This window comes from Dromiciops gliroides, chromosome 4 (assembly GCF_019393635.1).
Source record: "Dromiciops gliroides isolate mDroGli1 chromosome 4, mDroGli1.pri, whole genome shotgun sequence".
Lineage (NCBI taxonomy): Eukaryota > Metazoa > Chordata > Mammalia > Microbiotheria > Microbiotheriidae > Dromiciops > Dromiciops gliroides.
Window position 1 is genome coordinate 196,780,629 of NC_057864.1, and position 16,310 is coordinate 196,796,938.

General features: G+C 46.1%; 1 protein-coding gene across 1 annotated transcript; it reads left to right on the plus strand.

Annotated features, from left to right (window-relative positions):
- The first annotated feature begins 659 nt into the window (after positions 1-659).
- CYGB (cytoglobin) lies at positions 660-13,915 on the plus strand. Its single transcript, XM_043964233.1, has 4 exons — positions 660-1,024; positions 7,530-7,761; positions 8,536-8,699; positions 12,321-13,915. Exons 1-4 carry the CDS (start codon positions 882-884, stop codon positions 12,352-12,354), a joined length of 573 nt encoding a protein of 190 aa, XP_043820168.1. The 5' UTR covers positions 660-881; the 3' UTR covers positions 12,355-13,915.
- The last annotated feature ends 2,395 nt before the right edge of the window (positions 13,916-16,310 follow it).

Below are 16,310 nucleotides of genomic sequence, written 5' to 3' on the forward strand. Positions count from 1 at the left end.
GAGAGGGAGCCCATCCAGCAGCGCAGCCCCAATTGCAGGAGCGGCCCCGCGCGGGTGCTAGCGCAAGAGGGGTTTTCAATCCTCCAAACCCTGGGCGGAGGCAGGAGACGGAAAATGCCAGTGGTGAATGTTGGACTTTGAGTCAGTTCACCCGTGGTGCGAGGGACGCGCGCACGAACGCGCGAGGGCGAGGGCGTGCGCGCACCCGAGTACACACACACACACACACACACACACACACACACACACACACGCGCACACACATACACACACACACATGCACGCACGATTCCTCCACGCAGCGAGACACACGCGCACAGACACACATACGGACACACCGAGGCACGCGCGCGCTTGCACACACACTCACACACATTGCCACTGACAAGCCACGCAGAGTGACACCCATCCTGAGTCGCCCAGACACACCAACGCACACCTACACAACACACGCACACTCTGAGCGGAGGGGAGTGCTTAGAGGGCGGGAGTCAGATCTCCCACTCCTCAGCTCCAAACCAAACCCAGCGCGTTCCCTTCTCTGGTTGGTGGTGCTGGAAAATTTTTTTCCCCTCCTGCAGACCACATCCCCGCCCCCGAGGTCCCCCCCACCCACCCTAGTCTCCCGCCCCCTGCTCCATATACATATCCACGCACGCAGAGAGAGGGAGGGAGGAGAGAGAGAGAGAGAGAGAGAGAGAGAGAGAGAGAGAGAGAGAGAGAGAGAGAGACTGAGAGAGACACTGAGAGACTGACAGTGACACTGACACCGTCCCTGCCACAGCCACAGAGCACGCACAGCGCTTCCCGGGTGCCCCGGGGTCTCGGCGTCCATCTGGCTTTCTGCAGCAGTGCCGCGGCTTTCCTCAGCCCCACTGCTCATGGAGAAAGTGCCGGGCGAGATGGAGATTGAGCGGAGGGAGCGGAGCGAGGAGCTGTCCGAGCCGGAGAGGAAGGCGGTTCAGGATACGTGGGCCCGGCTATATGCCAACTGCGAGGACGTGGGGGTGGCCATCCTGGTGAGGTGAGTGTCATTTCGGGCCCTTGACCCAGCCCCAGATAACGCCCCGGCCGCTACCCTGACTTGAACCAGGAGCCCTAAGAAAAGGCATTTCTCGAGGAGATAGTAGGGTTCAGCTTCTGGCTCCAACCCCCCCAAAGCAGTTTAAGGAAGGGGGGTCGTGCCCACCGCTAGATTTCTAGGTGGAGAAGACTAAGTATCGGAGGTGAACCCCAGACTCTAGGGCATGGGAATTCCCTGGGATTGGGGGGCAGCAAGGAAAGGCACAAGAATGCTGTGGGGAGGGGGCTAGCTAGGCATACCATCTCTACTGTTCCAGGACTCTTCTCCCCCACCTTAACGAGTGAACCTCCATCGCAGAACAGTGTCCCCCTCCTCCCCCACCTTGCCCTCTTCCTTCCCCCATCACCACGGTCAATATTCCATCAAAGGTTTAACAAGCCCTAGTTTTGCCCCACCTCAAAGGACAAAGGCTGTGCTCTCCCTATTTTGGAAATGGGAAAGCTGAGAATCATGGACGGAAAAGAATCAAGAAGGAGTTTACATCTCCTACCTGGTCAAAAACCACTTGATTGAAGGGAATAAAGATTAGGAAAATGGGTCAGAGGGCATGTCCAGTTCTGATTCAGGCCTAGCCCCAATTTCCTTCCTATATCCTCACATACACCCTGCTCCAGTCTTCTTCCTCTCTTCACCTCCTCAGGCCTCTTAATCTGAATTCTAACATCCCTATGCCAAATCACCAGAACCAAGAGTTGAAAAAGATGACCCTTCTGGTGGATCTGCTTTCATCCCCAAGACAAAAATCCCAGAACATATGAAGTCACCTTCCCTCCAAGGATACAGTCCCAGTCAGGTTTTCCAGAGTAGAGACCTCTCGCTTCAGGAGGAAATTCCCTATCTTCCTTCTCTTTTCTGTCCTCCTCTGCAAGAAAGAAAGAAAGAGAGAGAGAGAGACAGAGAGAGAGAGAAGAAAGAGAAAGAAAGAAGGGAAGGAAGGTAGGGAAGAAGGAAGGAAGGAAGAAAGGAAGAGAAAGAGAAGGAAAGGAAAGAGGGAAACTACTATCCAGAAGGGCCCCACCCTGCACTCTTTGGGCTGGGGTCTCTGATCTAGTTAGACAATCCACACACCTGCCCAAGTGATACAATATTACTCTCAGACATAGATATAGTATTGTTCTTACCTACCTAGGGTCTCCTAGACCCACACATGAGGTGACAGACACCACCACATGCTAAAATCTCAACCCTTTCTTCAACACATACAGGCAGTACAGACTCAGCTACTAAGCAAGACGCCTTGAATCCAACTTAGATTTCTGGGTAAAAGGCAAAAAGAATTCTCCTGATAAAATTAGAGGAGGTCTCTTGAGGAAGGAAAAACTGTGGAGGGAACTCTAAGCCCAGCCCAGAAACCACAGAGAAACAAACTTGGTCACAGTGGACTTGCAGACTTTCAAAGAAACAGATAGGCATGTGCCTGGCCCCACACATATAGTCTGTAAATCTACAGGCTATATTCATAATGTCACAGATTGTATATCTATAACTTTGTTCTTACCCACATGTACATATATTTGTGCCTGAGCCTACAATTTTGCAACAGATGACTGAAACTGAAAGAGCAAGAGTTTGGGGGATCAGTCATCCCCTAAAGGAGGAAATGGAGTCACCCTAGGAATGGGAGGAGAGAAAGTAATGAAGAGGGAAAAAGAATGAAGCCAAATCCTGAGAGCAGTACCTTGTCTAGACATCTCAAGACTAAAAAAACCAAACAAACAACAAAAGAAAACCCCAATTCTTTCCTATCTTCTCTTTAGCTCCTATTCCTCCTATGATACTTAATCCTGACTCTAGGGTCAGCAATGACAGTTGCATAGATAATGAAGGCAATAATTGGGCAGCTGGGTAGTATAGTGGCATAAGCCTAAGCCTGGAGTCAGGAACACCTTAAGTTCAAATTTGGCCTCAGATACCTGCTAGCTGTGTGATCCTGGGCAGGTCAGTTAACCTCTCAGTTTCCTCAACTGTAAACTAGGAATAATGATAGCACCCATCTCCTAGTGTTGTTATAAGAATCAAATGAGATACTATTAATTATAAAAATTCTTAGCACAGTGCCTGACACATAGTAGGTGTTTAATAAATGCATATTTCCTTCCTTCCTTTCCTTCTTCCAACAAAAGTATTTCTTAGATGACCAGGTGTTGTGAGACATCTAGATGCTCTATTGGATTCAGTTCAATTGGATGCTTCTCCAATACTGGTCTGGGTACATGGGACAATGGCCTGGATCAACGCTCATAGCTCTATAGGGAGAGTCCTTGACTCATTTTGGTGTCAGCCCTATCCTTGATATGGGGCTCCGTAGAAGAGAGAGGCCCTTTTGCTCCAAGGAATGGAGAACAGAAGATAAAAGGTAACACACAGCTAATAGTTAACACCTACATAGTGGCATATTATCTCATTTGAAACTCATAACCACCCTGTTAAGTAGATACTATTATTAGCCCCCTTTTAAAGGTGGGGAAATTTGGATGGTTTACCTAGGGTTACACAACTACCAAGCATCCAAGTCAGGATTTGAACTAAGGGCTTCCTGACTCTAAGTCCAACTTCTAACCACCATAACATCTAGCTGGCTACAAAGGCTAACTATTCCATGGAGTAAAACCTAGGAAAGTTCAAAATTATAGAGAGCTGTGCCAACGGCAAACCAAGCAGTCACAGAACAAGCGAGGAATTGGACGAGTCACAAATTTCTTTAACCCAGTCTTCCGTTTCATTGCCTCATTTCCCCCTCTTTCCCAACCAACTATCATATTCCTTGGCTTCACAGTCTCTGATCCCTTTATCTGAGTTGGATATGTCAACAGTTGAGTCATTAGGGACATGACTAGGGACAAGCTCTATCTCACATCTCTAAAAATCCTCTATCTAAGATCACCTAGCACTTCTATCTTTCTGCCTCTCTCAGGCACACCCCTAAAAGGTTGGGGGTCACAAATGTAACTTCTGGGAGCTCTTGGGAGCTACTGCTCCTCAACTGGAGAAAGTGCAAAGACAGAGGTCCCTTCTGCTCTCCACACTCACTGCCTTTTGATACTTTCCCAGCCAGGGACCCCTGAGTGAAAGGAGGGGCTTTAACTCTTCCTTGAACCCTCACCTTTCACCATAATCTATCATGGGGTAGGGTGGAGTGGGAGGGAACAAGAGTTCTCCAACCTCACAACTAAGGGGGTTATGGGTGAAAGATCCTAAGTTGGGACTGTCCCTCCTCCCCCACCCCGAGTCAGGGTTCTACACACCCTACAGGCAAAGCAGTGAGGGAACACCCAGTGCTATTCAGAGGCTCCCCTCTGGGTTGTAACTCTGACACCTTCCCCCTCACACTCAGAAAAACCTATTTTGGGCTCTCTTGGGAGGCCCAGCTGTCTCAGGGAGATGACAGCTCCAATGGACCTATTTGCGTTAGCTTTTTCTCCTCACAAGGGTGAGGGGACAAAAGTAGTTGAGGAAGGGGACACTTAGCAGAACACCGGGAGCTGGGACAGAAGAGTGTTTGACCAGGATAGTCTCCTTTAAGGACATAGAAGTAAGCAGGTCTCTGGGACACTGTTACCTAGGGTTTTGATAGTTATGATTGAATAATAATAAAAATAAAATAGTGATATATAATAAAAATACAAAGTAAAACTGAGACCCTATCCTTAGCCCAAATAAAGATTCTGCTGATGCGTTCAAGGCAATTTCATGTCTATACTTTTATTTGTCCTCACTACTTACCTTTGAGGTAGGAAGTATTCCCCATCATTTTTTTTTTTGGTGAAGCAATTGGGGTTAAGTGACTTGCTCAGGGTCACACAGCTAGTAAGTGTTAAGTGTCTGAGGCCAGATTTGAACTCAGGTCTTCTTGAATCCAGGGCCAGTGCTCTATCCACTGCACCACCTAGCTACCCCCCCCATCATTTTTAATGCACAAAAGCAATTTGAAAAGAAATCTTGCAATTGATTTGTCCAGAATCAGCAGCAAAGATGGAATCTTCTAAATTCTGTCATTGCCCAAATCATGCCCCCTCGACCCTCCCCAAACAAAACAAAACAAAACAAAGCAAAGCCTGATTCTACCCTTGGGCCCAAAGCTCTTTTGGCACATTTTCTGCTTTCCTTGGTCCTAACTCATATTTGATACTCATTCTTTACTATCTTGCATTGTTGTTTGTTACTATGAATGCATCCTCCAATTAGATTGTGAATTCTTTGAGAGCAGGTTCAGTGCTTGTTAATGATATTAATTCGAGTTATTAACTAGAAATCTGTGTTTTGTATTTAATTTTCTGTTTATATGTCGCTTCCTTTTCCTATGCCCCTCCTTCCCCAACACACACACACAAAGAGAGATCTCAAATGTAGAATCATTTTTGCAAACAGGTCCACAAGACAGGAGGAAAAAACTTTATAAGCATTCCCAGTTTTATTCCCTACTAACAATGAGAAAAGTTAAGATATATTATCACTTAATTAACTAAAGTCTAAATTAACAAAATTCATCTTTGTACACTAGCTAGAATTTCTAAAGGCTTAATTCAATAAATACTTCAATCTCTTGCCGGGATATGGATTGCAACTCATTTATGCCTTCTCCCTCTATTCATGCCATCACATAATTTTCAACAATATTCATTAAGGGGTCATATTAGGAATTCAGTAAGCATTTAACCCCGGGGATGAAAAGACTGAAACAAAATGGTCCAAGCCCTCAAAAAAACTTACTTTCTATTGAAGGGAAGAAGTGGGAAGTAACATGTAAACCCAAAAATTAAATACAAAAGATATAGAGTTGATACAAAGCAATTTCTAGTAAATAGCTAGAATTTATATCATTGTAACAGACATTTACAATTGTCTTCTGAATATGGTTTACTCTTCGAGGTCCTGAGGGTACTGAGAAAACTGGCTCTCAAAGAATTTACAATCTAATTAGGAAGAAAGGACACATTCATGGTAAAAAATAATACAAGGTAGCAAATGGTAACAACCATAGAAATGGGACAGATAAATACCACAGGCATCCAGGGGAAGAAGATCCTTGTGAGTAGGTGCATTTGGAGAAGGTTTCCTGTAAGAGGGCATTGAAGGGCAAAACAAGGAGAGAGAAGGGGAAACGGCATTTCAGATACAGGGAAATTCAAACAGGCAGACATGAATGCAGTCTGAGGAATAGTGAGCAGACCAATTTGATTTGAGTGAAAAGGCTTTGGGAAGGAAGTAATGGGAAAGAAGGATGTAGGGTAAGTAAAAGGCCTTGATTGTCAAGCTAATACATTTATACAATATTCCATCGACAGCAATGAAGGGCCATTTAAGTTTTGGGGTGTTTTTTTGAACTGGGTATGGTGCACAGAAAGGGGGTGTTCTAGGAAAATTAAGAGATATGGGATTTATTGCAGAGGGCTGAGACTGGGGGCAGGAAGATGTCTGCCCATTAGGGAATTTCCAGTGTTGTGATAGTATATAATAATATGTTGAAGATAATGAAGGCAAACCAAGCAATCAACTAAGAACTATTATGGGCTGTGAAGAATGGATCGGATAGTTAGAAGAAGAAGAAAGACATTGGGCATAGGGGGTTAGAGAATCAGTTCACAGGAAAGCAGGAAGGTAGGAATGAACATAAAACTGAACTGGTCAAAGTTAAATATATATGTATGTATGTTTTGGGAGTAATTCAACAAACATTTCTTAAGTGCCTGTGATCTACAGGGCACTCTGCTAGGCACTGGGTTTGATTAAAAAGTTCAGATAGGGGCAGCTAGGTGGCGCAGTGGATAAAGCACCGCCCTGGATTCAGGAGTACCTGAGTTCAAATCCGGCCTCAGACACTTGACACTTACTAGCTGTGTGACCCTGGGCAAGTCACTTAACCCCCATTGCCCTGCAAAAAACAAAAACAAAAAAACCAAAAACAAAAAGCTCAGATAAGAATTAAAGTCCTTGTCATCATGGAGTTTGCAATTTGGTTGGAAGAGGATAATATTTCCTACATAAAATAGGGGGGCAGCTAGGTGGCACAGTGGATAGAGCACCGGCCTTGGAGTCAGGAGGACCTGAGTTCAAATTTGGCCTCAGTCACTTGACACTATCTGTGTGACCCTGGGCAAGTCACTTAACCCCCATTGCCCCACACAAAAAAAACATAAAATAGGAAAGATTATGGGGGACCTTGATGAGGGGTTCTTCTCTTGAAGACTTCAAATCATTTCCCACTATGAGATAATGAGAAGAAAGCAATCAACCAATCGAGTACTCTGTACTAGGTACTGGGCTGGGTGCCCAAGTCCCAAGATGGAAAGGATCCCTTCTTGCAATCAGCAGACAGGAACTATTTTTCCTTCAAAAGGAATTAAAGGAGCCACTGAATGTGGTGCCTTGGGGCAAGTGGCATGATCCCTGAAGTGAACCCACTCCCACTGATTCCTGCTCCCTCCCTCCTCTCTCTCCTCTCCAGGTTCTTTGTGAACTTTCCCTCTGCCAAACAGTATTTCAGTCAGTTCCAGCACCTGGAAGAGCCGCTGGAGATGGAACGAAGCCCCCAGTTGCGCAAGCATGCCTGTCGGGTGATGGGAGCCCTCAACACTGTGGTAGAAAATCTGCACGACCCCGACAAGGTGTCCTCTGTGTTGGCACTGGTGGGCAAAGCCCATGCTCTAAAGCACAAGGTGGAGCCTGTCTACTTCAAGGTATGCCCCCACCTTCAGACAGGCACAGGGAAGATATTGCTGCCCAAGGCTCCTAGAGTCACCTGGAGCCAGCTGGCTGTGCCCAGGCTCCTGCAAACCTCTACACCTATGGAAGAGTCTCTGGGAGGGGTAGGCCTGAGGGGAGCAGTTATCATCGCCCTGGTCTTCCACCCCTTCCTTGTTCGCAGCTATGCCTTTCACTGAGCTGCTGAGATTCTGTAACTACTAACCCTTGGGTGGAGACGGTTTATCAGACATTAAGAGAAATGGCGCAAGCAAGTTCTTGGACCAGGAAAGGTCACTGGGAGAAACAAAGTGTACTGGGATTGAAGGCCAGCCTTCTTCATCCCATTCCCATGGGGTGGGAGACTTCACTGAATTCCCAGAATCATATAATCATAGACGACCAGTACTGGGAAAGACCTTGGAGACCCACCTAATCCAAGTCCCTCACTTTTAGATGGGAGAACCGAGATTCCAAGAGGTTACTTTCCTAGAGTCATCCAGCTAATAGGACTTGAGTACAGGACTTCTGGCCCAAAGACCACCCTTTCCTGTATCCCACTGTGCTTTCTGCACTGCTTTGAGTTTCCCTGAGCATGATGCTGGATCGTGTCCTTTACCTTGGAGTTGTAAGGGAATTCTGTTAGCCTAGGTGCTTAGAGATATGTTTGGTGTGGGACAGAAGAGGCTGCTCTGTACTAAAGGGGATGAAGGGAGGCATGGAGTAGAGAAACAATTGTTCACTCCCACCCTTCCTTCTTCAACCCCTAGATCCTCTCTGGAGTCATTCTGGAGGTGATCGCTGAGGAGTTTGCTGATGACTTCCCATCTGAGACGCAGAGAGCCTGGTCCAAGTTGCGTAGCCTCATCTACAGCCACGTGACTGCTGCCTACAAGGAAGTGGGCTGGGTGCAGCAGCTCCCCACCACCAACATGTGAGCAGGCGGGCAAGAGTGTGGACAGAGTAACCACCACCCCCCCCTCCCCCGCACATGCACATGCACATGCACATGCACATGCACACATGCCACATGCATTCTTTGTCTTCTACTTACTCTAGGTGTCTCCAGGTTCCAGGTTTCCCCCAGCTATGGCAGAAGGACCTGAGGAAAGTTAAGATGCTTAGGGCAGGAGGGGTGGGGATTGGATTGGGTTAGTAGGAGAAAGGGACACCTGGGATCTTGCTTTTCCCTATTTTGTAAACCTAATTCAACTAACCCTGTTTTTCCCAGGCTCTCCCCCCTACACTAGGCCTCCAGTGAGGCCCCAGTACAGTGCTCCTCAGAGAGATTTCTGGGCTAGAGACTCCTTTCTCCAAGGAGTATAGAGCCTCACTGAGGCTATGGACAGCCAAAGGAGGAAGACGGCTCTGGATCCCAGCTGGAAGGGAGCTCATCAGAAGTGGAGCCAGTTTAGACCAAGCCAACAAAGGCTGCTTCCTCCCCAGACACCAATCACATGGGGATGTTTTTTTCATTCTGTACTCCCAACTTCTGCTTTGACATGGGCGAAAGCCAGTAAAAATCATGTGGAGACCACACAGGCACACACGTGTGCATACGTGCGTGTTTTTCCTGACAGACAAGATTTGCCACCATATACTAACCGGCAGGTGACAGGAAAGCGACTCACTCCTGAGGTTAAAGACCCTATGGTTAGAGTCGGTAGTCAGCCTACTGGGAGGGTATCTCTGTGGCTAATTTGAGAATAGCCAGGCTCCTTTCCAGAGTTGGTCATAGTGACACTAAGGAAGAGGGTGCAGATGGGAAAAGGGAAGGGAAGGGAAGGGCAAGGAGGTGGCCAGTGGAGAGGGCTTAGAAACATACAGGGTAGAGGCAGCTAGGTGGCACAGTGGATAGAGAACACTGGCCTTGGAGTCAGGAGGACTCAAATCCGGCCTCAGACACTTAACCCTTACTAACTGTGTGACCCTGGACAAGTCACTTAACCCCAATTGCCTCATTAGGAAGAAAGAAAGAAAGAAAGAAAGAAAGAAAGAAAGAAAGAAAGAAAGAAAGAAAGAAAGAAAGAAAGAAAGAAAGAAAGAAAGAAAGAAAGAAAGAAAGAAAGAAAGAAAGAAAGAAAGAAAGAAAGAAAGAAAGAAAGAAAGAAAGAAAAGAAACATACAAGGTGAGAACAACCTGCCCAGCACAGGCCCCAGTGAGAAGGCTGATCCTGGGAACTGAGGGGAGAGGAGAAAGAACGAGCAGGAGAAAGTAGAGGCAGGGAAAGAGCTAGCCTGGGGTCAGCCAACAACTGCATTTTGGGGGGAACATTCCTAGGAGTTTCCCATGGAAAATACAGCTTCTCCTCCCCCTGCTTTCCACCATTGTGGGGAATCTGCTAGCCTCCTACTCCATAAGTTTCCTCCCTGATGTTGCTCCCAGGGAGGTCCCTGGAGTCCAAATACAGAGTCCAAGCCTTCTGACCCCCATCTCCCAGCCTTCCTGTCTCTGCCTGAATAAGAGGCTGAAGAAAATTTTTTCCCTTCTACTCCCTCCCCCCACCTTTCTTCCTGACACCATTCCTGGAGGGGAATCTGCTGGAACCTGGACTCAGTCATGGTGAAGCAGATTACAGATGTGCACATCTGGCCCTTGTCCCTGTCCATCATCCTCTGGGGATAAATGGGAAAATGAGAAGGATATTTTTACCTGCTTGGGGACTGCCCCAAGACAAGGATAGTTACAGTTGCAGGAAGAAAAGGAAAAGATTGGAGGACCCCCCCCAAAAAAAAAGGTCATTTGGAGCAGATAGGGGCTTGCCCTGCAGTTGACTCTACCCTCATGAAGGATCTCCAGGCAGTAGAGTTTGTTTACAGCTGGGATATGAGACTTCCTGCTTCCAGAGAAAAGGCTTTTACAGGGGCCTGGAGAGAGCTTTTGGACACCACAGCCAGAGCTGGCTAAACATTTTGTTGTGCAGTACCAGTAAATCAGAAACATATGGAGGACATTTTCTAACACCCTGTGTCCTCCCCTCCTTTCACCCCAGACATCCCAAGGGACTCCTGTTTTGCCAAACCCCAAACAATCAGGGAAATATTTTGGAGAGCTAAAATCTTCATTTCCCTCCCACTCCACCCTCCCCGTCATTTCCACTTCTAAACAAGAGAGAAAGGAAATAGGTGAGAATGGGCTAGAGGACCTCTTCCCCACAGCTGCTCCCCATCCTAGCCACCCCAAGGTTCCTTCTCCCAGCTCAAACCTGAATGCATCAGCTATGGTGGCCAAAAGAATTTGGAAAGCTAGACAGTTCCTTCGTTTCTCTGCATACTTTTTCTCACTCCTAGTCTCTTTAACTAGGAGATCTGGGCTGGGAGAGCCGAGGGATAACTTCTAGGTCAGGACATCCTAGATCTAACCTGTCATACATCCCCTAACTCCAGGAAGGTTGGGTGTCTATAGACTCCTATAGAGGCCCAAGTCTAGTGTGAAGTTCTTGAAATGTTGGGATAGGGCTTAGAAGCTAGGGAACTAAAGGATGGACATTAGAGGGTATATGGAGCATTTTCCCTATCTTCTGTGTTAGGTTAGACACCAATCTTTCTTTCTTTCTTTCTTCCTTCCTTTCTTTCTTTCTTTCTTTTTTTTGTGAGGCAATTGGGGTTAAGTGACTTGCCCAGGGTCACACAGCTAGTAAGTGTTAAATGTCTGAGACCAGATTTGAACTCAGGTCCTCCTAACTTCAGGGCCGGTACTTTATCCACTGTGCCACCTAGCTGCCCCACCAATCTTTCTTGATTAATCTGTACTCATGGTAATCAATCAATCAATAAACATTCTTAAGCACCAGCTATGTGCTATGCACAGTAAGCTAAGCTCTGGAGGTACAGAAAGAGAGCAAAGACTGCCTCAGTGGTTTACAATCTAATGGCAGAGACGACATGCGAACAAATCTATACAAAGCAAGCTACATACAGGATAAATCAGGAATTTAAATCCGAAAATAAAGAGAAGGAAGACAATAGAATTGAGAGGGGTTAGGGAAGACTTCCTGTAGAAGGTGGGATTGTAGTTGGGACTTAAAAGGAAGCCTGGGAGGTCAGTAGTAACAACTGAAGGTGGGGAACATTCTAGGCAAGAGGGGCAGCCAAGTGATGAGGCGATTAAGTGTCTTGTTTGTGCAACAGCCAATCCATAAATCAGGTGCTTAAATATGTGGGTGAAGGGCAGCTAGATAGTACAGTGGATAGAGCACTGACCCTGGAATCAGGAAGACCTGAGTTCAAATCTTGCCTCAGACACTTACTAGATGTGTGACCCTGGATAAGTCACTTAAACTGGAAGGGGAAAAATCAATCAATTCCTTGATAGAGGGATGAGTAAATAAATATGTGGGTGAGGGATATATGTACATACTGATGTTATGTGGGTATGAGGCCTGTAGGTGTATTGATGTATATGTGCCCCTATAAACATATATACATAGAGAGAGAATGCATGTATGTAAAAGTAGAAGTAGATCTTTACAAAGTCTCCTCTCCTAATTTGCACAGCCCAGTTCCTTGTATCTCTATAACCTTGCCATCTCTCTCTCTCTTTTCTTATCCACAGTCCACCGGCCACGCTGCCCTCTTCTAGGTCATAGTGTCCCACTCCCTGGCAGCACCTTGAACAGAAGGCCAAGCTCCAAAGACCAACTTGTCCCTTCGTACCTGGGTGCTGAGGAAGCTAGAAGAATGGAAATCATCTCCAGAGAGCAAGGCTGCCGCTGTGGCTGCCCCGAGAGCTGCTGGGAGATGGCCCTGGCCATCTGGATGCTGAGTGTAGCTCTGGGGCCCACCTGGTGGGGGCTGATGGGGAGGGTGGTAGGGGACCTCCCTACAGAGCTGGACCCACTATTTGTAGCTTTTCTATCCACTGTTAGAGAGAGACCAGGCTGAGGGGCTGGCGGACAGGCAGGGCAGGCTTTGTTAACTCTCGCCAAGAATAAACCAGCCACTGTTTCTATCTGCCCGACCAGCATGCAGGTCTCAACATGACATATCTATAGTATCATACACGCACATCTACCGCATATAAAAATATATTATATATACATTATATATATATATATATATATTTATATATAACCTGTACCTGCAGCTGCAGGCCCTTGGGCCTAGGGGCACATACTAAAGCCTCTGTTTCTTTTTTTTTTTTCTGTCCATATATGTGTCCTGAGGGGAGAGGTTTGTGGCCAGGCTCAGGGGAGGAAGATAGCTATAGAGAAAAGTTCCATGGAAGTGGGGGGAGGCTAAATTAGCACAGAAAAGCATATAGGGCTCATTACCCTCAAGAAGGTGAGATAAGCTCAAGCCCATTTCAAAGATGGAAGAAGTGAAATATTAGAAGCAGCCTCATCTTTGGGATGAAAGCAAGGAAAGTGACAGCTCGCCCTGAACGTGATCCCCACCTCCTTCTTTTGCACCTTCATGCATAAACAAAACTCTCCAATAAGGGCTTGGCAGCTCACTGATTTTCCTTTCTGGTCAAGTTGAGTCAATGCTTTTGCTTGTGGTCAACATCAAGAGGCTCGGGACAGGTGGGTATCAGACTGTCCTTACGGTACGGTGAGCCCCAGGAATTTAGTTACCCAAGTACTGAGAGGTCAGACAATGGCATTTGGGGAAGACCCCAAATATCTATCCCGGCCTACCTCCCATCTCCAACAAAATGAAACCACAGTCAAGGTACATTGGAAGGTTACCTCAAGTGGGCTAGTCATCGCTATGATAACTGAGACCCAGCAGCCTCAATACCAAGTTCCTATATAAAAGGAGGATGTGGGAATATCTAAGATGGATGGGTTTCCTTCCGTTTATATTCTTAGAACTTTCCTTTAGATCAGAAGTTCAGCCGAGGAGGAGAGAGGAAGCTTGAGTGACCCCCTCTCCCCACCAACCCCTTGTGATGAAGTGATCCAACGTCCCTTCCCAGTCTAAGGTTCTATGACTCTGTCTGTCTTCCTAGGCTAGCCTTGCCTTGGGATCCCTATGTTTCCCCCCTAGTAATTTGTATCTCCCATATCATCCCCGAAGGAAACCTTGCTACTGTGGTTACTGTACCTGTGTCCCAGCCTCCCGTGATCACTCCTGTAACTGCCTGTCCTTTTGTAGGCTTCTGATGTTTGTAACCAGACCCAACTGTATCATTAAACAAAGATGTTCTTGCTGACCCTGTGTATGTCTTGTGGTCATTTTTCTCTGGCTTCTACTGACTGGTCTCTGGCCCTCCCCTATCAGCTCCACACCCCACCACCAGTTACAGAATATTGCGTCATTCTCCCCAACTCCAGACAGTCTTAGACCCCTTTGCTCAATCCCCAGGCAGAAGTCATAAATTTCACATCACACCCATAAACATACGCACTGCCTCACACCACACACCCAAGCATACACGCACGCCAGAGCAAGGGTTTTTAACTTTTTTATGTGTGTACATTGGACCTCTTTGGAAGTTAGGCAGAGCCTAAGGACCCCCTCTCGAATTATTATTTTGTAAAATAAATGAATAACAATAAGTTTCAAAATCTGTCCAATGAGGCCCAAGGGGTCCATAGACTCTAGGTCAAGAACCTCGGTCCAAGAGTAGAGGCTTTGCCAAAATCAGAGCTGCTTGGACTGAAAAGGGATATAGGCTTTTGGAGTCTGTCATGTATCCCTGTACAATTCAATAAGTATTTGTTAAGTGCCTACTATGTGCAAGGCACTGTACTAGGTGCTAGAGTTGAAAAGACCAAAAATGCAGTCCCTGGATTCAAGGAGCTTTCATTCAACTGGGGAGGATGCCAGGAAATAGATATGATGTCGTCAGATAAGTTGATACATGGTAATTCAAGGAAAGACAGAGAACTTACTACTGGGGGTTGGGATAGGGTCAAGGAAAACTTTATAGGAGGTAGCCCAGAATTGAGCCTTCAAGTGAGATAAGAACATGAAGCATGGCTTGTACAAATACAAGAAGGCTAGAAAGGGAAAGTGGCCTTCAGGGAAGCTAGTAGTCCAGTTGGGCTAGAATGTTTGGAGTCTGAAAGAGAATGCTAATTCATGGAGTCATGGAGAGGTAACTTTTTTGTTTGTTTGTTTGTTTTTTGTGGAGCAATGAGGGTTAAGTGATTTGCCCAGGGTCACACAGCTAGCAAGTGTCAAGTGTCTGAGTCTGGATTTGAACTCAGGTCCTCCTGAATCCAGGGCTAGTGCTTTCTCCACTGCGCCACCTAGCTGCTCCCGATGCAACCTCATTTCAAAGGTGGAGGAAAGGCAGGATATCATACAACAACAAATCCTTATTATACACTTACTTCCCCTGCTAGGGGAAATGCCCAATCCCTTCCTTCAAGAAGCTTACAGGTATAGAAGGAAAACGAGGGAAGAGATTCCTGCTTGCATTTGGATCCCTGAATACGGTGGAGAATTGGTGTTCTATACCCTAAACCATAGTGCAAGGTGTGTCAGCAAGAAGAGAGTAGAGACAAAGGAAATATATTCTCCTCAGTCTCAAATCCCTTTACATTTGTCTTGAACCACTTGACTCCATGCCTTTTGCCTTCACTTCTCCAAACCCCCTAATAAAAACCCTTCATGAATCACTATTTTAACTCCAAAATGAAAATATAACCAGAGTCAGTTTGCAAAGTTATATGGGAATCTTTGCAATTAATGCAGACATATCAGGGTATTTACATGAGTTTGGACTGATTTCCTCACAAAAAAAGAATTCTCGATGTTTCTGGGGGCATAATAAGAATTGTTTTAGAGCAGGAGTTCTTAGTCTAAAGTGTACAGATCCTAAAGGCACCCATGGATAAATTTCACAGGATCTGTGAATTTGTTTGGAGGAAAACAACAACAATAACAACACTATATCATTATTTTCACTAACCTCTAATTGAAACTTAGCATTTCCTTCAATTATTTACAAACATTATTCTAAGAATGATTCTAAGAATCATTTAATTAATTAATTTTTTTTTTTTTTTTAGTGAGGCAATGGGGGTTAAGTGACTTGCCCAGGGTCACACAGCTAGTAAGTGTTAAGTGCCTGAGGCCGGATTTAAACTCAGGTACTCCTGACTCCAGGACCGGTGCTCTATCCACTGCGCCACCTAGCTGCCCCCCCCCCATAGTCTTCATAAGACTGCCAAAGGGGTCCATTCATACACACACACACACACACACACACACACACACACACACACTTAAAGAATTCCTGTTTTAGAGAGACAATATTCACTCCCAACCCCTGGAAAAACTGGACTACCTTGAAGTTTGAGTTCTGCCAAAGTGGGAGCTTTTGAACCTAGAATCACTCTGAAATAGAGCAGAGGGGGAGAACAATCTGCCTGTGGGAAAGAGACCAAGTGACATGCAGAGAAGGAAGCAGAAACAACAGCACCATGGTGATCAGGTCCCTGCAGGTGTCTTAAAGTGTATGCTTCAGAACCAGGGACTGAGCAAAAAAGGCTGGCTTTAGAACGCAGCCTCCAATCAATGAAGCAAAGAACTTTTATTGAAGCTGCCTAGTGCCACCACCACTTTAAGAATTAAAGAAAGCTCTGAAAGG